Source organism: Strix aluco, chromosome Z (assembly GCF_031877795.1).
Source record: "Strix aluco isolate bStrAlu1 chromosome Z, bStrAlu1.hap1, whole genome shotgun sequence".
In the NCBI taxonomy this organism is placed as follows: Eukaryota; Metazoa; Chordata; class Aves; order Strigiformes; family Strigidae; genus Strix; species Strix aluco.
Genome location: NC_133971.1, coordinates 77,084,689 through 77,107,612, shown reverse-complemented (window position 1 = coordinate 77,107,612; position 22,924 = coordinate 77,084,689). Strand labels below are relative to the sequence as shown.

The 22,924-nt window shown below is 41.0% G+C and overlaps 1 protein-coding gene across 4 annotated transcripts in view; it reads left to right on the top strand.

Moving 5' to 3' along the window:
- Window positions 1-4,380: 4,380 nt before the first annotated feature.
- Window positions 4,381-22,924, top strand: part of NUP155 (nucleoporin 155) — a 36,283-nt gene continuing 17,739 nt past the window's right edge. For 2 of the 4 annotated variants that reach the window (XR_012621643.1, XM_074812528.1), the window contains exons 1-19: window positions 4,381-4,583; window positions 6,913-7,050; window positions 7,371-7,467; window positions 8,611-8,681; window positions 9,208-9,300; window positions 10,083-10,249; window positions 10,682-10,787; window positions 11,322-11,395; window positions 12,463-12,554; window positions 12,679-12,776; window positions 12,870-13,022; window positions 14,233-14,333; window positions 16,690-16,860; window positions 17,845-17,955; window positions 18,845-18,939; window positions 19,834-19,922; window positions 21,178-21,240; window positions 22,308-22,370; window positions 22,475-22,619. Coding sequence is in view for 3 of the 4 variants with exons in the window: in XM_074812528.1 (XP_074668629.1) it covers window positions 4,448-4,583; window positions 6,913-7,050; window positions 7,371-7,467; window positions 8,611-8,681; window positions 9,208-9,300; window positions 10,083-10,249; window positions 10,682-10,787; window positions 11,322-11,395; window positions 12,463-12,554; window positions 12,679-12,776; window positions 12,870-13,022; window positions 14,233-14,333; window positions 16,690-16,860; window positions 17,845-17,955; window positions 18,845-18,939; window positions 19,834-19,922; window positions 21,178-21,240; window positions 22,308-22,370; window positions 22,475-22,619 (2,063 nt within the window). In the remaining variant the exon portion in view is untranslated. The remainder of the gene's footprint in view (window positions 4,584-6,912; window positions 7,051-7,370; window positions 7,468-8,610; window positions 8,682-9,207; window positions 9,301-10,082; window positions 10,250-10,681; window positions 10,788-11,321; window positions 11,396-12,462; window positions 12,555-12,678; window positions 12,777-12,869; window positions 13,023-14,232; window positions 14,334-16,689; window positions 16,861-17,844; window positions 17,956-18,844; window positions 18,940-19,833; window positions 19,923-21,177; window positions 21,241-22,307; window positions 22,371-22,474; window positions 22,620-22,924) is intronic. The other 2 variants (XM_074812529.1, XM_074812530.1) reach the window with 2 other exon arrangements.

Here is a 22,924-nt window from a genome sequence, read left to right as displayed (position 1 = left end):
GCAAACAAACAAAAGAACAAAACAAGAAGAGGCAAACATTTTTTTTATCATCATACTTTCTACACAAGACTCATCTGAAAAAGATGCAAACTCCAAGAAACAGGAGTATCTTAGGGTGAACTGAAGCATAAAAACTGCCACTGAAAAACAGATATCCCTGCAGTATCCACACAATTCCGTACCTTCGCGATGCTGCAGACTGCAAATTGTGGATGATTTATTATGCTACTTTTTGCCCTAATAACAATGCTTTAACTCACCAATGCAAAAAGCAAAGAGATACTGTTCAGAGACAAGAGAATCCAGTGAAAACTGAATCTCATTTTGCCTGGAAGCCAAAGGTCTAAAGGATTTCCAGGCACACGCCTGTTTGAAAGGCAGAACCGTATTGTTTTGTTTTTCTCACTCTCTTACTCTCTCTCCTCTCCTGGCCCTCTCCCAGCCAAATCTCAGGTTTGTATTATCCAGTCCATGCGCTCCAGGCTTCTAGTGGGAAAACAAAAACACCCTTTGTTTTGTTCATACATTTACACATTACTGAAGTGCTAAGGCTTGGACAATAGGCCCAAGCCAGAGTTGACCTATAGATGAATCCTGTACATTTTATAACTGATAACCATTGTGCTAGTAGGTATTGTACTAAGTTATAACAAACCACCTACTCTGATGTAAAAGGTGGAAGTGTTGAAGCCTGAGCAACAGGCCCTGAACCAAAACTGTTAACTCAGTATGTAATCATTAATGAAATATGCATGGAGGATGTAGCTATGATGAATGTATCTTTCCCTTCCTTTGTATATGAGTAGAGTAACAGAGTCATGGAGACAGGTGCCTGTCCTCGAGGCCTGATGTGAGACCTTGCGCATAATCCAATCCGATAAGCAGAGAAATTCCCTTAGTTTCTTCCTTGAGCCCTGGCCAGGCTCTGGGGGGAACCTAATGTGAAATTTAAACCAGATATTTCTGCTTAAAACAAAGGTGCCAGCTATTCTGGCTTGCTGACTTTTAGCATATAAGGCTGGACCTGCTCACAGCGACTTTGGAAGCCTCACCTACGGGTGGACGCACCGCGTAGGATTTCCCACTTGCCGGGACAGGCTCTGCAAATCCTCGCTGTAACCGGGGCTGCCCAGCGACTGCGGGTCTGGATGATGGTAACGTATGCAAGTGGTGATGGATCTTTCTTAATCACTATTCTCTCCCTCAGGTAGTAATGATTTGATACATTACCCTGTATTTTCCTATTTGTTTAAGTGCACTATTCTGTCTTTTCTTACTGTATGTTTTCTGTATTATTCTGTTATATTATTTAGTTATTTCTAGTAAAATACGCCTGCTCTTTTCATTCTGGTGTCTGAGTTTAATTGATATCCCTAATCAGCAAAACAATTACACATGTAAATACATGCAAATTCCTGACCTTCTGACCAAAAATCACTGGAAAGTTGTTGATTCAAATATCCTTTTTCAATGCATCATCCCATGTTCTGGCATTACGGGAAGAATGTTCCTTTTACATGATGTGTTTCAGAACTTCCCTAATCGCTGGCAACAAATGCATCTGTTCTGCAATCATTGGCAAAATGGCCGCCTAGTTTCAGTGAACACAGGCTTTTACAATAGAAGCTTAAAAATGCTTCTCCTGAGATGTTCTCCCACATCCTACACTGAAAAGTTGGCTATCAGGGCTGCAAGTGCACATTGCCAGGTCATGTTGAGCTTCTTGTCAACCAACATCTCCAAGTCCTTCTCCGCAGGGCTGCTCTCAATCCACTCATCACCCAGCCTGTATTTGTGCTTGGGATTGCCCTGACCCACGTGCAGGACCTTGCACTTGGCCTTGCTGAAGTTCATGAGGTTCACATGGGCCCACCTCTCCAGCCTGTCCAGGTCCCTCTGGATGGCACATCCCTTCCCTCCAGCATGTCAACCGCACCCCACAGCTTGGTGTCATCGGTGAACTTGCTGAGGGTGCACTTGATCCCACTGTCCATGTCTCCAACAAAGCTGTTAAGCAGCATCGGTCCCAACACTGACCCCTGAGGAATATCACTCGTAACTGGTCTCCTCTAGGTCATGGAGCCATTGACCGCAACTCTTTGAGTGCAAACATCCAGCCAATTCCTTATCCACTGAGTGGTCCATCCATCAAATCCATGTCTCTCCAATCTACATACAAGGATGTCATGCAGGACAGTGTCAAATGCTTTGCACAAGTCCAGCTGGATGACGTCAATTGCTCTTCCCTTATCTACCAAGGCTGTAACCCTGTCATAGAAGGCCACTAAATTTTTCAGGCACGATTTGCCCTTAGTGAAGCCATGTTGGCTGTCACCAATCACCTCCTTATTTTCCATGTGCCTTAGCACAGTTTCAAGAAGGGTTTACTCCATGATCTTGCCAGGCAGAGGTGAGACTGACTGGCCTGTAGTTCCCTGGGTGTTCTTTTTTCCCTTTTTAAAAAATGGGGGTTATGTTTCCCCTTTTCCAGTCAGTGAAAACTTCACCAGACTGCCACAACTTCTCCAGTATGATGGATAGTGGCTTAGACACTTCATCTGCCAGTTCCCTTAGAACCCGTGGATGCATCTCATCAGGTCTCATAGACTTGTGCACCTTCAGGTTCCTTCAATGGTCTTGAACTTGGTTTGATGTCCTTCTTACACTGAGGCACCCAATCCTGCACACAGTACTTGACGTGGGGCCACACCAGTGCAGTGTAGAGTGGGACAGTCACCTCCCTTGACCAGGTGGCAATGCTGTGCTCGATGCACCCCAGGGCACAGTTGGTCCTTTTGGCTGCCAGGGCACACCAGGGCACACCACTGACTCCTATGCAACTTGCCATCAACCCAGACTCACAGATCTTTTTCCACAGGGCTGCTCTCCAGCCTCTTGTCCCTCAGTTTGTACGTATAACCAGGATTTACCCGTCCCAGGTGGAGAATCCTGAACTTGCTCTTGTTAAAGTTTCATACAGTTAGTGATTGCTCAGCTCTCTAGTGTATCCAGACCAAATCACAGAATTTTGCAATCATTTGGGTTGCAAAAGATCTTTAAGATCATTGAGTCCAACCGTTACCCTAGCACTGCCAAACCTACCACTAAAGCATGTCCGTAAGTGCCACATCAACACATCTTTTAAATACCTCCAGTGATGGTGACTACACCACTTACCTGGGCAGCCTGTTCCAGTGCTTGACACCTGTAAGGCCTCTCTACTCTCAAGGGAGTCCACAGCTCCTTGTAGTTTCATATCATCGGCAAACTAAATATACATGCGATTCCTACATCCAGATCATTTATAAAAACATTAAAGAGCACTGGCTTTAAACATGAGCCCTGATGAACCCCACTAGTGACTGTCTGCCAGCTTCTCCAATCTTCAGAAGATACAGGGAGAATTTCCCACTTTGCTACGTAAACACTTCAGAGTTTAGGTCTTCACTTCAGGTTCTCCATTTGGAAAGTGGGGAGGGCAGGGAGGGATTTCTCATGCCAGGTGCCTCTCCCATATATGAAGCTTTCCAGAATGAGTGCTGGACTGATCCAGGAGCAGAGAGTCAGTGCAGTCAGGGCAGCAAACATGATTTACAAACCTGGCCCTTTTCCTGAAATCTGAATTTCACTCAACGCCAAGACTTCCTACAATGGTTTGGGAATGCCTACGCTGTCTAGAGCAGACACATCACTTAACAGAGGCCCAACCTTGGTAAGTTAACAGTCTGCTACAGCCACATTGATGTGGCATCTCAAATTCTGAAAAAACAGCAGCCACACCAGGTCAGCACGGTGCAGAGGTGGCTTACTGTTCTTCCACACCTTAGCTCCAGTGACCTTTGAAGGGGTTTTTGTCTTACATCACTACACACAAAATCTGTGTATGTTTGGATAACTCTGATGAATACAGTCTTGCCACAGTATCACATCAGGCTCACAGTGTAAAACATCTTCGACTGGGCTGTCACTGGGAGCCCCCCCAAAAGCTACAGTGACCGCCGAGCAGACAAGCAGGCAAGGAACCGCCGAGGGCCACACACCACTGACAGGCACCGCTACCCGCTGCTCTCCTCGAGGCCATCCTGTGCCTCTGCGGGCCGTCACAGCAGAGCACGCCTGACCCTCAGGGACGGCGCGCCGGGCCACAGGGCCCCTCGGTGAGGGACCGCGCGGACGCCGCAGGCTGCTCGGCTTCAGTCGCTCGTCTCCAGCAACGCCGGGCCCCCAGCGCCAAGCGGCGCTGTCTGTCGCCTCCCCGCGGAACCCGCCGGCCAGGCCCCGCTCGCAGGCACGTCCCACCCTTCCCGCCCTTCCCGGCGGCGGCCGTTGGCGCGGCGGAAGTGCGTCACCCGCGCGAAGCCTGCTGGGGTTTGGCGCGTGGCGCGCGCGGCTCTTCTCTCCGCGCGCGGAGCCGCCCGAGGGCCCGGGCCGCAGGCCGGCCGTCGCCATGCCCGTCGCCTTGATCCCCACGGCCCCTTCCGCGCAGGAGGCGCTGGAGATCGCAGGCCGCAACATCGACCGTCAGATCCAGGATGATCGCTGCTACCCGGACTTGTCCGAGCTGTTGGCCGTGCCGGAGCCTGGTGAGGAGCCGTTGGTGACCCTCTCTCCCTGGCCCTCGTCGCTTCGACCGTCGTCTGCCCCCGCCGCACTGCGACCCTTTGAAGGGCTGCCTTGGCCGACCACGCGTGGGGGCCCTCGGTGGGCAGCCTGCCGGACACCACCCCCTCCCCTTGGCGGCTACCGCCCCGGCAAGGCCCCGGGGATAGTGCCTTCTCGGGGACGGCGGCAGGGCTGAGTCTGACAGCGTCTCAGGCTTGACGAGGGTCTGGGCGTGTGGTGGATGCTTTCGTGCGTGGGTGAAAGTTGTGGATGTGGGATCTCTATTATAGGAGGAGCACTGCAGGAGGAATGGGTTTAGATTGCCTCCTTGGTCCCCTCTCCTTTCAGATAGTGGAGAAAATAGCACTTGTTTTCATTTTTGTCTGTTGAGAAGTTTCTTGCAGAATGCTTTTAGTGTCACTAAGTGCCCAGCACCATCCCTAAGTTACAAGGAGTCTGAAAATCTCTCTTTGCGGGACTTTCATCAGTCTATAGCTGTGTTATGTGTAGATATGATGTAACGTATACCTTTTCTCAAACACTTGTTTTGTTGTCCTTAAAACATCAAGACATCATTTCCTACTTCATTGGTGCCAACTGTCTGGCAAAGTGGGCTGTTAAGAGGGAGTTGGGAGCTGTAGGTGACTTCTGATTTTGGCTGAGTTAGAGGTAATTTTTCTTCTTAGTAGCTGGAATAATGCTGTGTTTTGCATTCAGTATGGGATTTAGTTGAATATTGAATGCTGATAGTGCACTGATGTTTTAAGTTATTGCTAGGAGATGAAGAATGTTCCGGCTTTCTATGTCCTGCCTGTGTGCAGGTGTACAAGAAAGTATGAGGGAGCATAGCCAGAACAACAGACCCAGATTGGCCAATAAACTATTCCACATTGTGTAACATCATACTCAAAATATAGAAGCAGGTTGGCTGGGAAGGGTAGGGTTTCTCTTTCGCTTCCAGGATTGTGGTTTTGGTATCTTGGCTTTTCTGAGATCACTGGCCAGGAACCAGCTGGGTATCAGTTGGCGAGTGGTGAGCATTCACATTGTGTATAACCTGTTTGTACTTTCTATTATTTTTATTATTGGTTTATTTTATTTCAATCATTAAACCGTTTTTATCTCAACTTACGAGTCTCCCTTTAGCCCTGCAATTTACCCCCCCATACCCTGGCTGGGGGACGGTGAGTGAGCAGCAGCGTGGTGTTGGGCTGCCCGCTGGGTTTAAACTATGACAATTCCTTGTGGCGCCCAGGGTGCAGGGCAGGAGGATAAGGATAGTAGTTGGGAGAAGTAACTGGCAAAACTTGGACTGAATCCTGTTAGCAGAATAATCAGAAGAACTGTGGTAGTTGTAATTGTGGTGGAGGGACAAAGGGTGGATTGTGCACAGTGTCATAATTTGAAGCTCATGAGTTAGTTCCTCACACAGGGCACCATGTACTTTCATTTGATATTGTAATAACGTTATTTTTATTTTTTGTGTGGGAAAGGTTTTTTTTTTTGTTTATGTGAGTTAAGTTTGTGAATATTGTGTGATGAGTGTGGATTTTAGTGATAATTCTTAAATATGTAGGCAAGGGATGGAATGTGTTGGGTTTGTGTGTGGGGTGGTGGAGGGGGCTACAGTTGTGGCCCCTGTGAGAAGCTTCTCGAAGCTCCCCCAGCTCCAAGTCGGACCCACCGCTGCACCAATGCTGAGCCGATTAGTGCTGGTGGCTGCACCTCTGTGATAACATGTTTAAGGGGAATCTGAGAGGAGGAGTGGGAGTTGTGAGAAGGAGCTGTAAGGGGGACACCTATGCAAGCACCAAGGTCAGTGGAGGACAGGAGGAGAAGGAAGTGGGGGCAGTGGGCAGGAGCGGAGATGTCCCTGCAGCCCACGGAGGTCACTGGTGGAGCAGATGCCTACCTGCAGCCCATGGAGGACCCCACGCTGGAGCAGGTGACTGCGCCTGAAGAAGGCCGGGACTCTTGAGGGAAGCTCACGCAGTTTGCTCATGTCTGATTTGAGATTTAGATTTATTTTTTATGGTCTTGTTCCTACAGAAATCTTTGTTCACCCATATCTTGTGAGTAGTGGTATTTAGATGCTTAAAGTCTCTGCAGTATCAAGACATCTTTTCTGTGTAGTCTGAAGATCCGTATTATTAATCTGAAGTCAAATGGGAAATGTGATTAGTCTCATCTAGATTTCACACATTAGGAAACAATCAGGTAGAAGTAGAAAAGGAGAATATAAACCTTTTTTTTGTAAATTTCTCATTCCTTATATGACGTCTAACCTTTTTTTGTTATTCTTGCTTGCAGGTAGCCCTACTGTTTCTGGTATGTCAGATATGGATTACCCTTTGCAAGGACCAGGTTTGCTGTCAATACCTAATCTTCCAGAGATCAGCTCAGTCCGCAGAGTCCCACTTCCCCCAGAGTTAGTGGAACAGTTTGGACGTATCCTTATGAAAAATAGGTGTTAAGTTGTGTAAGTAATAATACTAGAAATGAACTTTTTTCTCCCATGATCTTCCCCGATCTTTCTGTCACACTCTCAGTAATGAACTTTAGTGTTGTTCACATTCCCTTCATAATGCTCCAAGTGGTAAGAAGGTTCATTTGTGTAGAGTTGCTGGTCGATTTAGTTTCTGTGTGAAGAACTTTGAATGTTTATGGTACACAGTCTGCGTACTACTGTATGTAAAGTAAATGCTCCGAAGGGGATTTTGCCCTTCGTAGCTGAAATCCATTTAGTCCTTACATCAGCAGTGCTTCAGATATGCAGTGCAATTGTATGATGGGAGTATTTCCAGAAATCAGCAGAGCTTGGCTGACCATTGACAGTGACATCTTTATGTGGAACTATGAAGACGGGTATGTAGAGAACATGTTTCTGATGATATTTTATTGATACTATGCTGGAATTAAGCGACTACAGCAGTGGGAGATTGTTTACTGGTGGCACAGGGGTGTGCTATTCACTTTAACTTGTCTTGATTCCTTTTAGGTTTTACTAAAACTTTTGAATAACTATTTAAGGATTTTTAAGAGTTAGTAACATTGCTGCCAAATCATCTAGCGATGAAAGAATGGAAAGTTAATTTCTTAGGGTTATACATAGCTAAAATCCTAAGGTTATTGCTGTATTTATGCTAGGGCTTTGCTTATGCCAAAAAAGTAGAAAAAAATTATACTAAGTACCTAACCTTTCTAAGTAGATTTAGTAGTTACTCTGATGCATGTACAGTGGCCAGTCATTCCCACAATGTTAAATAATAGAGTATTAGTACTTTGAAGTATTGTGATTGAAGCTCTCTTGCCTAGCTTATTTTAAGGATGCATAAAACTGAAAATAATTTCATTATATTTTCAAATGGCAGTGATATTTTTATAATTTGCAGGTTTGCTTCTTTATTTGCCTTTATAGTAAGAATTCTTTTAATAAGAATTGCTTTGTACATATTGTTGCATTCCTTTAGAAGATTAAAGTTCAGATTGTGGCTCACATAGCTCCTATACATACATTTACATTGTGCCACAGTGTATTAAATACATTCCCCAAATAAAACAACACTGCATGGTGTTAATGATAAGGTTCTGGGAGGAGGTTGGGAATTCTTGCTTTCGATAGTTTTCATGGGGGTAAAAAATGTCGTATAAGTTCCTCCATTTTGATGTTAATCAGCATTGCAGGTGCTGCATTGTGTAATTCAAGTAGACTGCATGAATTAACAAAATCAAGAAATATAAAATACTGCAGCTGGGTTTGAAACTCAGCTGTAGGGGCTGTAAGTAGCTCAAATGACTGCCGATACAGTTTTGCTGTGAAACTTCTCTGTCACTCCGTTCTGCTGGATCTGCTTTCCCCAAAGCAAAAAATGTCGATGCCTTCAGAGTGTTACAATAAGTATTAATGATTTTTAAACATACAGAATCTGATTTTATTTACTTTGATACTATGTGGTACCAGGTTACAGATTTTATTCCGGTTTTTCTTTTTTTCTTGTTTGTTGACAGAGGAGATCTGGCTTATTTTGATGGCCTTAGTGAAACTATTCTTGCAGTTGGTCTTGTAAAGCCAAAGGGAGGTAAGAAATATATGACAGTGACTAGAATTAGGCAGCTACTGAAACTTCCTTATATGTTTTTTTATATATGCATATGTGGAAAAATCTGTTTTGTATGTATATATATATACCAAAAATATTGTATAGTTTAACAATCATACTGATAAGCTTGCATTTTTTTAACCACATAAATTTACACATTCAAGTGATAACTTCCATGAGATCCTGGTTTCTAGCCTCCCACTTCTTTTGGTAACTACTGCTTACATAATATTGAAGTCAAAGTTGAACTGGCAAGAGGGTTGAATTTAAAAGAGGCAAGTTTATAAGAAAAATTTAATTTTAAAGATCATGTATTTCATGAACTGGAAGGTGAACTGCTGACTAATACTCCTTTCTAATTCTAGAGTTTCACAGATCATTGGGTCTTAAATATGACTATTCCCTCTAATCAGTTGATGTGTCTTTCCAGTGAATACATTGGCTACATCGTTGTGATCTGAGAGGCTGGCTGCAAACTAAAATTTTATTTTCTCCCCTTCTTTAGGTATCTTCCAGCCTCATGTACGACACTTACTTGTTCTGGCTACCCCTGTGGATATTGTGATTTTAGGGCTCAGCTGTGCTAATACACAAGCAGGTAATTCTCTTCCCTCATTCTCAGTGGTGTGCTAACAAGTATACATGGCTGGTTTATTAGCAGCCATATAAAAAAGGAAAAAAAGAAAAAAGAGAAAAACAAGACCATGTGCTAAGCACCTTGCTAATTTTTAAATGATGTTACAGACAGGGGGAACTAATTTTTATGGGGTGTGCACTTGCTGGATCCTGGACTCCCATAGGAGTTGTCTTATTCACCTGTTCAACATAAAAAGAGCTTTTGAAACAGGTACTCCTGTTAATTATGCAGCATGTTGGAGAGGGAAAGAAGAGATGGGTATGAATCTTGACCTGGTGAATACAGTTCATTAAGCTGGTTGGCATTTGTATTCCAACCACAGAAGTTGAGAACCTGATACCATTTTTTAAATGCCATATATATTAATAGAGAAAATGAAGAATTATTTGGAGAAAGTGAGAGGATTACAATCTTTTGCTCTCTTTTTATACTATCTTGATGTGAAATAGAAAAAAAGTAGAAATCTATGGTTTAGACTTCTTGCGATTAGAGGAGATGCCAATGTCTAGAAATGAAAAACATTGCATTTCCTTACTTGGAAACAGAGAGTTTACTTTATCTTTTTTAAAAAACAGAAGATTTGTTACTCTGCAGTTCACTTTGGAGAATAGCTATTCCAGAATGTGCATAGCAGCTATGAAATTTTCTGTAATTTTTCCTGTTTTCCAAAATGCTTTTTATCACAGACCTGTAATATTTATTAGAACAACTTAAACTAAAGTGGATTTATTTATTGATTTAAGGTACTGGATCGCTCAATGACAGTATGTCTGGTGGAATGCAGGTGCTACCAGATCCTCTCTATTCGCTCCCTACTGACAATACTTACATTCTGGCGATAACATCCACTGATAATGGACGTATCTTTTTGGCTGGAAAAGATGGCTGCTTATATGAAGTAGCATACCAGGTGACTTATAGGTTTTACACACAGACATTTTTCATTGTTTCATGGTTGTGGGATAGAGGCTCTAAGAGTTCTAAAACATGTCAGGTTTGCAGTCTTTTTTCTTCCATAGTTATGTTGCACAGCTTGGTTGAACAACAGCTCTGATGTGTTAGTGTAGGTGTATTTTATTTGAAGAAGTAGTAATTATATGAGGAATAGCAATGCAGCTTTGGTCAACTTCAAAAATAAAATTGTGACATCCTGTACCCTTTTTCCTGTAAAATTTTCCTTTTAATGAGCACCTGTTTCTTTCAATTCAGTAGTACATATTTTTTCAGTTAAATCAATGGTCTGTAGTTGGATTTTTACATGTTTTCATACTTGTTCTGTTTTTTTAATATTAGTTTGGGGTTTTGTTTTTTCGTTCAATGCTGTATTTGTTTTAAATTGTAGGCTGAAGCTGGCTGGTTTAGCCAGCGCTGTAGAAAAATTAATCATTCAAAGAGCGTGCTGTCTTTCCTTATTCCTTCATTGCTACAGTTCACATTCTCAGAGGATGGTAAGTACTGATGTTAAAGACTTACCCAGTAATTGAATATAACCTTTTAAATAATATTACCAAGAAGACAGTCCTTATTCAGAACATTTAGTCATTGTCAATGAAACTTGCAGTGGTTGATAATTATAAAAATCAGGTCACTTGTTTATGTGTCTAGTTCAGGATATAGATACCAGAGCCTGGAGAGTTTGACAGTTATGACTAAAGTTAGTGTTCTGTAGTACAAACTTAATATGTACTTAGCAGGATCACTGCAAACAGAATCCTTAAGTAAATAATTTTACCCTGTTTCACTGTTTAGCGAAAAATTAATTTGAAATTATTATACATTTTTTTGCCTTTTGTTTTTTTAGTTTACTAATAATTGTGTGAAATTGATTGCTGTTTTAAATCACTTCCAGTAGGAGCCCCTTGTGGGACTCCTGCAGTTTTTAACTTACAATTAACTATTTTCTAGGTATTCTGTCTTAAACTTGTTTTCACCAAATGCAGTGTTGATTTGCTTGTTCTCCCTTTTCACCCTCTCCTCCCCAGATCCTGTAGTTCAAATCGCCGTTGACAACTCTCGAAATATCTTATACACCCGCTCAGAAAAAGGAGTGCTGCAAGTATGTGACTTCTTCTAATGACTGTTGGCTATGTTACTAATATTATTAGTTACTATGTTACCCCCAGCAGGCTACAGGCTTGGGGAGGAGTGGCTGGAGAGCTGCCAGTCAGACAGGGACCTGGGAGTGTTGATTGACAGCCGGCTGAACATGAGCCAGCAGTGTGCCCAGGTGGCCAAGAAGGCCAATGGCATCCTGGCTTGTATCAGCAATAGTGTGGCCAGCAGGGACAGGGAAGTGATCTTACCCCTGTACTCGGTACTGGTGAGGCCGCACCTCGATTCCTGTGTTCAGTTTTGGGCCCCTCACTACAAAAAGGACATTGAATGACTTGAGCGTGTCCAGAGAAGGGCAGTGAAGCTGGTGAAGGGTCTGGAGCACAGGTCGTAAGAGAAGCGGCTGAGGGAACTGGGGTTGTTTAGTCTGGAGAAGAGGAGGCTGAGGGGAGACCTCATCGCCCTCTACAACTACCTGAAAGGAGGTTGCAGAGAGCTGGGGGTGAGTCTCTTTAACCAAGTAATGAGCGATGGGACAAGAGGGAATGGCCTCAAGTTGCGCCAGGGAAGGTTTAGACTGGGTATTAGGAAGCATTTCTTTCCCGAACGGGTTGTTAGGTGTTGGAATGGGCTGCCCAGGGAGGTGGTGGAGTCCCCATCCCTGGAGGTGTTTAAGAGTCGGGTTGACATAGCGCTGAGGGATCTGGTGTAGTTGAGAACTGTCAATGTTAGGCTAATGGTTGGACTGGATGATCTTCAAGGTCTTTTCCAACCTAGACGATTCTGTGATTCTGTGATTCTGTAATGTGTATACAACTTTTTAAGTTTCATCAGTACCTGGGTATTCTCTGTAGATATGTCAGGATATTATTCCGATTCATCTTTTTGTAACAAAGTGCGTGCTGAAGACCTAAAATACTTTCTTCAGAGGAAAGAGTAGCCTTTTGATCTTGCCTTCAATTATATGGAATCATGAAGACGAAGTAAAAATAGTTTGAGTTGCTGTTTGATAGATGTGACTGTATTAATTAATTCAACCATAAATCACTAAGCTGTATTATTGAATTGCAGGTTTACGATTTGGGACAAGATGGTCAAGGAATGACGAGGGTTACTTCTCTTTCGCAAAATGCCATAGTGTCTGCTGCTGGGAGCATTGCCAGGTATATTTATGTCAATTGTAAGAGACGTCCTTTAAGACCAATAGTTTTATGCTATATTTTTGAAGATTGTTTGCTTATTTCTTTGGGTTGAGAGTGTATGGGGTTTTTTTGTTTTGTTTTTTAGAACGATAGATCGTTCTGTATTTAAGCCTATTGTTCAAATAGCAGTGATTGAAAATTCTGAATCCATAGACTGTCAACTACTAGCAATAACACATGCAGGTAAGAAAGCAATGCTAATTTCCCCCTTTTAAACTGATAAACAGTGTCTGCACAGTTTAGCAAAATTATGACCTTTTTTTATCTTTTGTTCAGGTGTCCGACTGTATTTTAGTACTTCACAGTTTAAGCATCCAACAGCTCGTCCCTCCACGCTAACCTTGGTTCATGTCCGTTTGCCACCTGGATTTTCAGCTTCTTCTAACGTGGAGAAACCCACAAAGGTTCACAGAGCTCTTTATAGCAAAGGTAAGGAGTGTAACACAGCTCAGATGAGACTGATTTTTTTTTTTTTTTTTTTTTTTGGTGACAGTTGCTGTCTCACTATTTTTACATTATCACAGAATCATATAGGTTGGAAAGGACCTTGAAGATCATCTAGTCCAACCGTTAACCTAGCACTGACAGTTTCCAACTACACCATATCCCTCAGTGCTATGTCAACCCAACTCTTAAACATCTCCAGGGATGGGGACTCCACCACCTCCCTGGGCAGCCCATTCCAACACCTAACAACCCATTCTGTAAAGAAATACTTCCTAATGTCCAGTCTAACCTTCCCTGGCGCAACTTGAGGCCATTCCCTCTTGTCCTATCGCTTATTACTTGGTTAAAGAGGCTCATCCCCAGCTCTCTGCAACCTCCTTTCAGGAGGTTGGGGCGTTCAAAGCTGTGGGAATAACTGAGAACTAAGCATGGCTTCTGCGTGTTAATGGGAGACTTTTTGGAAGTGGAGGGTTGTACTATTTTTCAGAATTTAGTTCTGCAAGGTACAGTGTTTGAGCAGAGAATTCTGTTCATGTGTGGATGAGCCTTTTTTTTCTTCTAATCTCCCCAAATAATGTGTTCAAATTCACCTGCATGTTTCCAGCCATGTGTGATTAGTCCTTGAAAGCAGAAGATAGAATAGGCTTCTTACCTATTTAGTGCCTCTCATGCTGAATTTAGTTGAATGAATTTAGTTGAATTTAGCTGAATGTTGCTTATTTTTTAACTCATTTAGCTACTGATACCATGTAAGATACCAAATAGCTGCCAGATAGTTCCAGCTTTGTGTCACTTCTGATTGTAGGCTGAATTTTTAAATTGCTGCGGAAATGGAGGGCGGGGGAAGTGTCTCTATCTTGCTGACCTTTTTATTCTTACATACTGATTTTTACCCTTGAAGTCATTTCCAGATGTTTTTTCATCCATGATCTCTTTAAACATATTATTTTTGAGGCACGTTCTACTTATTTTAGTCTTATTTTTCTACCTGTTAGAGAAGATGGCAAATGGTGTTAAAGTTGACCTTCTGAAGAACACTGTGACATACAAACTGAGGAGATATTATTTGCTGTTCGAATTGTATGGTTAGGACTTAAAGATTGATTTTTACTAAATAAGGAATGAATTAATGAATTTGCATCGAATGCGTGGTTATTGCTTCTAATACAAACAATATCGCTGTTCTTACTAGGGGTCCTGCTGATGGCAGCTTCAGAAAATGAGGATAATGACATCTTGTGGTGTATCAATCATGATTCTTTCCCTTTTCAAAAGCCGATGATGGAAACACAGGTACTAAAGCAAACTTTTTTTATAATTATGATGGAATCTAGATATTATTTTTTCCTTTCTGATAACAGATACTTGAATACTACTACCTGCAAGAAATGGGTAGTTCACAGAAAACTTCCATGTGGCGTTTGGAAATGCTTATCAATCTACTAATCAATATACTTCAAAGAAAAAAAACAGTAGGCAGTTTTGTCAGTGAATGGGAAACTGATCTGTTAGTAGGAATTTCTAGTTCAGCCATACTTTCTAACTTAATGCAAGCTGTGTATCAAAAGCAGTTGCCATGACTTCTAAGACTTGACTTCTAATTAACATATTTGAAAATACTGTTGCATATTGTGCACAAGCACAGGAAGACACGGTGCACGGTCCATAGTGGTGTTTGTTGATGAGGATAAAATTTGGCAAAGATTGTTTAAAATGTAGATGTAGAGACTTCAGGGTTTTTTATTTAAATTGATATTCTGTGTCTTCATTAAATTTCAGAAATGGCTGATCTCTTCATTATTTGACAGGTTTTTTTCTGATTTTCTTTTCCCTAATTGTTATGTAAGTGGGTTTGTAAGAGGGATTTGGAGGGGGCTCATTGCCTTATGCATCAGTTCAGGGAGAACATTTCATATATTCAGCTCTGAAGGAAGTCTGAATTCTGCTGAAGTAGAGGAGTGACATGTCAAAAACGGTATTATTGGAGGAGCAGTAGTAGAGCTGGAGTGAATGGAGAGACTGCGTAAAAGTTTCAGAGTCAGGTTTTGATTTATCTGTTGTGTTAATAACTTAAAAAGGAGCTTTATAATTACTGCAGAAACTTTCCCTGCCAAAACTTACACATAAATATCCCAAGTGCTGATGTCTCTTTTTTTTCAAGGCATTTGACAGTGACAGCTAAGTTTCCCAAACAAAACTGCAGCGTGTTCTTGAGCAGTTTTTCCTTGTTAGCACATGTAGTGTTCTGGAATGTCTTCACTAGTGTATGTCTCTTCTTGAGTTATATTTGAAGTACTGTTGCCAACAGTGAAAGTCTTGTAAACCTTTATGATTTCAGTTGCCGCATTTTTTGATTCTTTAAGAAATAACTTGTTCATGATACCTTTGGTACTTTGTTCTGATATGGTTAGCAGGTTGTTACAGAATCACAGAATCGTCTAGGTTAGAAAAGACCTTGAAGATCATCCAGTCCAACCATTAGCCTAACATTGACAGTTCTCAACTACACCAGATCCCTCAGCGCTATGTCAACCCGACTCTTAAATACCTCCAGGGATGGGGACTCCACCACCTCCCTGGGCAGCCTATTCCAATGCCTAACAACCCCTTCTGGAAAGAAATGCTTCCTAATACCCAGTCTAAACCTTCCCTGGTGCAACTTGAGGCCATCACCTCTTGTCCTATCCCTTATTGCTTGGTTAAAGAGACTCATCCCCAGCTCTCTGCAACCTCCTTTCAGGTAGTTGTAGAGGGCGATGAGGTCTCCCCTCAGCCTCCTCTTCTCCAGACTAAACAACCCCAGTTCCCTCAGCCGCTTCTCTTACGACCTGTGCTCCAGGCCCTTCACCAGCTTCACTGCCCTTCTCTGGACACGCTCGAGTCATTCAATGTCCTTTTTGTAGTGAGGGGCCCAAAACTGAACACAGGAATCGAGGTGCGGCCTCTCCAGTGCCGAGTACAGGGGTAAGATCACTTCCCTGTCCCTGCTGGCCACGCTATTTCTGATACAGGCCAGGATGCCATTGGCCTTCTTGGCCACCTGGGCACACTGCTGGCTCATGTTCAGCCGGCTGTCAATCAACACCCCCAGGTCCCTCTCTGACTGGCAGCTCTCCAGCCACTCCTCCCCAAGCCTGTAGCGCTGCTGGGGGTTGTTGTGGCCCAAGTGCAGCACCCGGCATTTGGCCTTATTGAAACTCCTACAGTTGGCCTTAGCCCATCGCTCCAGCCTGTCCAGGTCTCTCTGCAGAGCCTCCCTACCCTCGAGCAGATCAACACTCCCACCCAACTTGGTGTCATCTGCAAACTTACTGAGGGTGCACTCAATCCCCTCGTTTATATTTTTTATGTTTATATTGTAGCAGCATTAAAGGATCCCACTTTGCAAGTTGTTTTACATTTAAATACAAAACGCTATCCCTGTCCCCCAAAAGAAACAGTATATATATGCTCCTAAAAGCAGCAGTATATATATATAACTGTAAATGTCATGATAACTTTCTGTTAGACAATGCAAGAACTTGCTGGTTTTTCTTGTGTCACGAGTAGATTCTGTGTAATTTTAAATGGTAAATAGTAAAATATCCCCATGGATGTGCAAAATTTATGTCTGTTACCAAATTTTAGATAATATCTATCTGTTGTTCAGATGACCACCCGTGTTGATGGACATTCCTGGGCTCTTTCTGCTATTGATGAATTTAAAGTTCAGAAGATTGTAACACCACTAAATAAAGACATTATTCCAATAACTGATTCACCTGTTGTTGTGCAGCAACACATGCTGCCACCTAAGAAGTTTGTTCTGCTTTCAGCCCAGGTGAGTGTTACTTTTGTTAATATAGGAAATCAGAAGAGTAAGTATGAAGATGGAAGTCTAATCTAAACCTGTAAATGTTTATTCACTTTGCATATGTTTTAAGGATTATATCTGGACATGAATAAGGAAGAAGATGGCTGGAACATCTGTACCTGTTTTAAATTTACTCAAAACTATTGGGTCAGCTTCTCTTTTACAGTGTACTAATAGTTTTTGTTGGTCTCCAGAGACCCTTGTAGATACAGATCATCTGATAAGTTTTTAACCTTGGTTATACTCATGATTATATGAAATTGAAACAGACACTAGCTGCCCAGAAAATGTAGTTTGCATAAATATTGTTGGCAATTGAAATTCAAGTAAATAATTTCTTCTTTGCTATAAGAAATCCACAAAGGGTTGAACTTCCCTACTTCTCTTTTCTGATTACATTTAACAATGTTTTAGGGCACTTAAGAAAAAAAGTGTAATCATTAGTGTCTTGCAACCTCTAGACTCCACCTGCATTTGTTTAATGGCAGCTGTTTTGTTAAAGACAGTAATTGGACCCTCTCCAGTAGTTAGTGTGGATGCATGAAAGATAAGATTGAGTGTAAGTCTTACCATGCCCTTGATCCTGAATTGTTCAAGCACTTTTTTTCCAGGCATTTTTGAGGATTTGTAAGATAACAAAGCCTTTCTTTTCTGTGTATACTTGCTATATGCTTGTATTGTATGTTTCATGTTAGGCTAAGAACAGCAAAATTAACTCCGTTTATGGAGGGTTTATAGCCGTTGCAGTATTTTTCCTGCCTTTCCTAGACTCGCTAGAGAATTTTCTGCATGTGAATGGGAACTGGGCTTTAGGCACCATTGACATTACAATTTGATCCAATAGTACAGCAAAGGAAAATTCAGAATGCTAAAGATAAGCACTGTGGGACGGAGGTGTTGGGATGGCCAGAATAAAGGCAACTTTATTCTAACTTATTTTGTTACTTTTAGGGGAGCTTTATGTTTCATAAACTCAGACCTGTTGATCAGCTGCGGCATCTGCTTGTTAGCAATGCGGGTGGAGATGGAGAAGAGATTGAAAGATTTTTCAAGTTGCATCAGGTAAGAACTTTTGACCTTCTGAAAATGGAAGTTTTCTAATATTTTATGTAAATCTAATCACTTTCTTTAGCATCTTTTTGTTGTTACTATAAACTTGTAGTTAACATTTCATTTATTAAAGTATTAGTTTTTCTCCTGCATTGTCTATATAAAACAAGTCTGTATAATAAGAAATAACTTCTCATTTTATATCTAAAAATGGAAGTGTAATTCACTTTCCCCGAAATTCTTGTGTGTCTTGTACACAGAAGCATAATGCAGTTCTTAGTTTAGGAAAGGGGTTCATTTAAGAGCAGGGAAGGAAGAGTTTCTAAAAAAGTTAAATTCCTACCACCACAACAGGTTTTTACATTTGAAGGCCAGTAGAAATGTGTATAATTGGTCTATTTTTTTGTTTAAGGTAAATAGCAAACAAGCAAGAGGGAAGCTCCTTTAATTTGACTAGTACTGATTAGTATCTGTAGTGAATGTTCACTGTAATCTATTCTCTTGTGATTTGATAGGACATACTAAGTGACATTTTGACATGCTATTAGAATATGCAAACAGCTATTTGTATAGATTTTTTTCTTCAAACACAATCTTAATTTATGTTTCTGTAGAAATTGCATGAACCTTAGTAATAATTAGGTGACAGATGTGGAGATTGTTTCTTACCAGTAATCGTACTGAGTTTGAAAAAACTGTGTGTAACAAAAACTTACCTGCTACGGTGGGATGCCTCACTATGCTTCACTTCTTCTCAATAATTGGGAAGAGCTGATTTCCTTGCCTTCTAAATAAAATGATGCAATAAGTATTTACTCTTCCGTTATTGAGGAATGTAACTTCAATACGTTTCTTATCAACTTGATATAAGCTGCCACACTAATAGTATAATACACTCTAGGAGGATCAGGCTTGTGCCACTTGCCTTATCTTGGCCTGTTCTAATGCTGCATGTGATAGTGAAGTATCTGCCTGGGCTACTCGAGCATTCTTCAGGTAAGTTTCAATTCTCTAGGTTGTTCTGAATATTATGCTCAGGATCGCTACAGCCCCTAAATAATTGTACAGGCTCTTTAGCCTGCTGCCTGAGTAAGCATTGTTTTAAAATGAGCATAAACTGTTAAACCTGGTGGAATATGCTTTTGCGCTAGTTTAGGGCTCATCAGCAAAGGAAGCTTCCTGTAATGGTGATTTCTGGTTAGTTCCCCTCTTGGAAGCTTGTATTCCACATGTAGAGGAAGCTATTGAAAATGTACTTTAATCGGCTTGAAATGCACTTACCTATACTTCACAGTATCCTAGTTCATTGAAGTGCAGTGTGTAGTAATATCTTTAATGAGACCAACTTAGACAGCTAGAAAAAGACCAGACAAATTTTTAAATTTCTGTGGGGTTTTTGAGTTTGGATTTTTTGTTTTGTTTGGTTTTTTTTTTCTTAACAGCTATAGGAGAGATGGAGGGATACTACTTGTGGATGATAGAAGGATAAGCATGGGTCATCTCAACTGTGTCCACTTTACTGTAGAAGCAAACTTTAAAAAGATACTAAAGCATAAGCCTGATCTTGAGAATTGGTAGATTTCTCTTCAAAGCCTGATCATGTCATATCACCACAGAATTTAAAACAGCCACAAAAAAATCCCCTTAGTTGTTCATCTAACTTACCTTTGCAATTGCATATGTTAATGCTTTTCACATAGCATATATTCAGTTAGTTTTCTTATGTTCTGCCAAAATTATCAGTTATAAATATTTCTGAAAAGTTATGGTGTTTTTTTTATTCCCCATTTTAAAAGAATGCTAAAATTGCTGTTAATTCTCAAAGACATGAAAATTAAACGGACTGTGTATGAAGTGTGAGGAATTTTTTTCTTTGCATGTAAACTTTAGGTATGGCGGAGAAGCACGAATGAGATTTCCGTCGGCTCTGCCTGCTCCGAGCAACATTGGGCCTCTTCCATGTTCTCCTTTTCCTTCTGGTAAGTAGCAAGCATTTCATGGTTTTGGACAGGGTTTTTTTCCTTAAATATGTTGTATTTTGTCTTCTCATGAGTACCTGTGTTCTTTTTGTCTGATATAGTCCTTGATTTTCCACTCACTGGCTAATTTAATTACAGGGTGGTTTTTTTTTCCAATTACTCTCAAGTGTTTTTTGAATTTAGTGTGAGGGTGATGTGATCTCAAACTATGTCTGGATGTTGTATATAATCTCTTAAGATTATGTGGAGAAGTTATACATTTGTTGGTGCCAGAGGCACTTCCAGCAGCCAGAGAACAATTTATAGATACTACAGTTCAAACTTAACAAAGATTAGTTGGTGGTTGTGTGGCTATAACAGAGTATCTTCTTACAGTGTCATTGTCACACCTCTGCAGATACTGCTTATGAGAAGAAAAGAAAAATTTTGGTCAAGAAATGGGTTAGTTTGCTGGAGTGATTTCTCCCTGTTAAAAGCTCTAGCTTCAGCATTTGCTTTCTGCTTAGGTCTTAGTGCCACCTACAAATGAGGATAATGCCTGTTCTTTCTCCTCAGAACTTGATGCTTATTGGAGTGGGTGCCTTTCTGTATTGCTCAGATTCACTTAAATTTCTACAGTTCCTTCAGGAAGTTGTCCCTTAATATGTGTTACTTCCAGATCTTAAGGGTTTTTTTAAAAAGAAATTCATAAAGATGAATTTCGAACTGTGAGTTACTGAATTAAATTATTTTTTTTTTAAATCAGGAATTCGTTGATCCTTTATCTTTACCCTTATCTTAACTTGATTGCGTGGAATGCAAAGAAATTCCATTTCAGTACCATTTTTGACATATATCCAAATTCATAAATATTGCAGAAAGGCCCACTGAACTGGGATGAAGTTTTGGAAAAACAGTTGACCCTCTTTTTCAGAATTCTTAACTAGTATTAAAACACTAAGAAGAGTGGCTATTTTTAAGGCATCAATGGCATCACTTTCCAAGCCTGATGGTGTGGAACAATAGCAATGTGGGCAGGAGTTGAGAAAAGGCATAAGAATGTAAGATTTAATCTGAGTTGGAGAGGGCAGTAGCTATGAGGAGGACAGGTGCTAGGAGCAGACTGAGAATGAAGGTAAGGTATGGGAGAAATGACAGGAAGCTCTGTAATCAATAAGGTGACTCCTTTTTGGTTTTTTTGATGTTTTTATCATTTGCTGTCATGTATGCCTCTTTGAAACCTAGTATCAAAGCACATGTTTCCATTTTGCTTCAGTGACAGGTCCAGGTGGAAGATGGCACCATTCTTCTGCTACTACTTACTCCATTTGCTCAAAGGGTAGAGAACTGTCATGTGGAATTAAGATTCTGTCTGATATTGTGGATGTCCCATGTGGTGGGTCAGACAATGCTGACCAAAATAGATTAAAACACCTTGAAATTTAGCATGTGAAACTACATTACAATAATGTTAACATTAAAAAGTGAGGCACTTTTAACTTAGTTTCCTTTTTCTCACTGTTAAAAGTCTAGTCATGCATTTGCATGCTGCTTTTCTGCAAGTCTGTGCTTTGCTTGGCACACAGGAGAATGTGCTCTGAGAATGCATTGGCACTCTTTAGTGAAGGATTTTGTTATCCTTTGCACTGTTGAGAGAGCTGTAAGGAATAAGGTAAGAAGGACTGTTTCTTTGATAAAAAACAAATTTTCAGAGTGCCAGTTTTCTTGCCCTTTCTGTGATGTATCATCCTACATGCTGATGGTACATGGACATTTTTGTAGATGACCACATGTGTTCCTCATGTTTTGGGTTCTTAGGTATTCAGACTTAATTTGCAGAAGGGTTGAGCATTCACAGCTGAATCTGATGCCGTGGACAGTCTCAAACTGAATGTTCCAAGTTAACAGTGTTGCTGTAGTGTTTGTCCAACTGCCCTATGTAAAAATAAAGAGTAGTAGTACCAGTTTCTTTCAATTGAGTGCTTTGAAGTAAAATTGATACTCTTTGAAAAGATCTAGATGCTGAAAGTGAGTGCTTTGAGGATGGGTGCCCATATCAGGAATGGGAACAGTCAGAAGGTGAAGAACAAGAAAAAGTATGTGGACAGTGTTATGTTCAATGCAGGGAACAGATGGTGTGCAATAAATAACACATGAATGCTGGAAAAAAATGCCTAATAACTGCTCTTGAAAGAAGCGTATCCATTTGGTTCACTTAGAGTGTTGCATTGATAAGAAATGAGTGCAATTTGATACTTAACTATAAATGGAAGTTGTTGGAATGGTTCTAACTTTAAGGTACTTTAACAACTTTGCTGCTTTTGCACAGGAGTTTTATGCGTTACATTTTGGTTAGGTTTTTTATCTGTTTTTAACAAACTTACCTTTATTTCTTTTTCCTTTTAGGTTTCCCCTTGATTTTTGATAGTCCATATCCTAATTTTAGCTTTTTGGCAGCACCTGGGCAAGGTAATGCCTTGTTTGCCTCTGCTGGAGAAATGCAGATTTTTTTTTTTCAACTAGGCTTTTTTATTTCCATTCACATGAGTAATATTTACCTACTTTTACCCTAGGTGTGCAAGCTACGTCAACTCCCATGTTTCCTTCTGGGAATTCCATGTCTCACCCTGGTACATCCATTAGCGGAATGATGGGTCCTGAGATAGTATTTTCTGGAAGACACAATGGCATCTGCATATACTTTGCTCGGATTATAGGGTAAGGTGTTTGTGTAAAAAGAGATTCTGTCGCTCAATTTGTTTCATAGTTTTTCTTAATGATAGTAGGTGGTGAATTCTATCTTAGTAGCATTTGAAATTTGAAATTAGTAAAGTGCATTTTTATGCTGTGTTTATGAAGTACCTGTTGATATAATACGCTCTCTTTACAGCTCTATGAATAATAGTACATTCAGTAAACGGCTAGGACAGGAAAGCTGCTTTGACATTGATCCTGCAATCAAGTGTATATGCATAACTCTGAAAACTGCAGTTTTATTTTTTAAACCTATGTTTCATACTCCT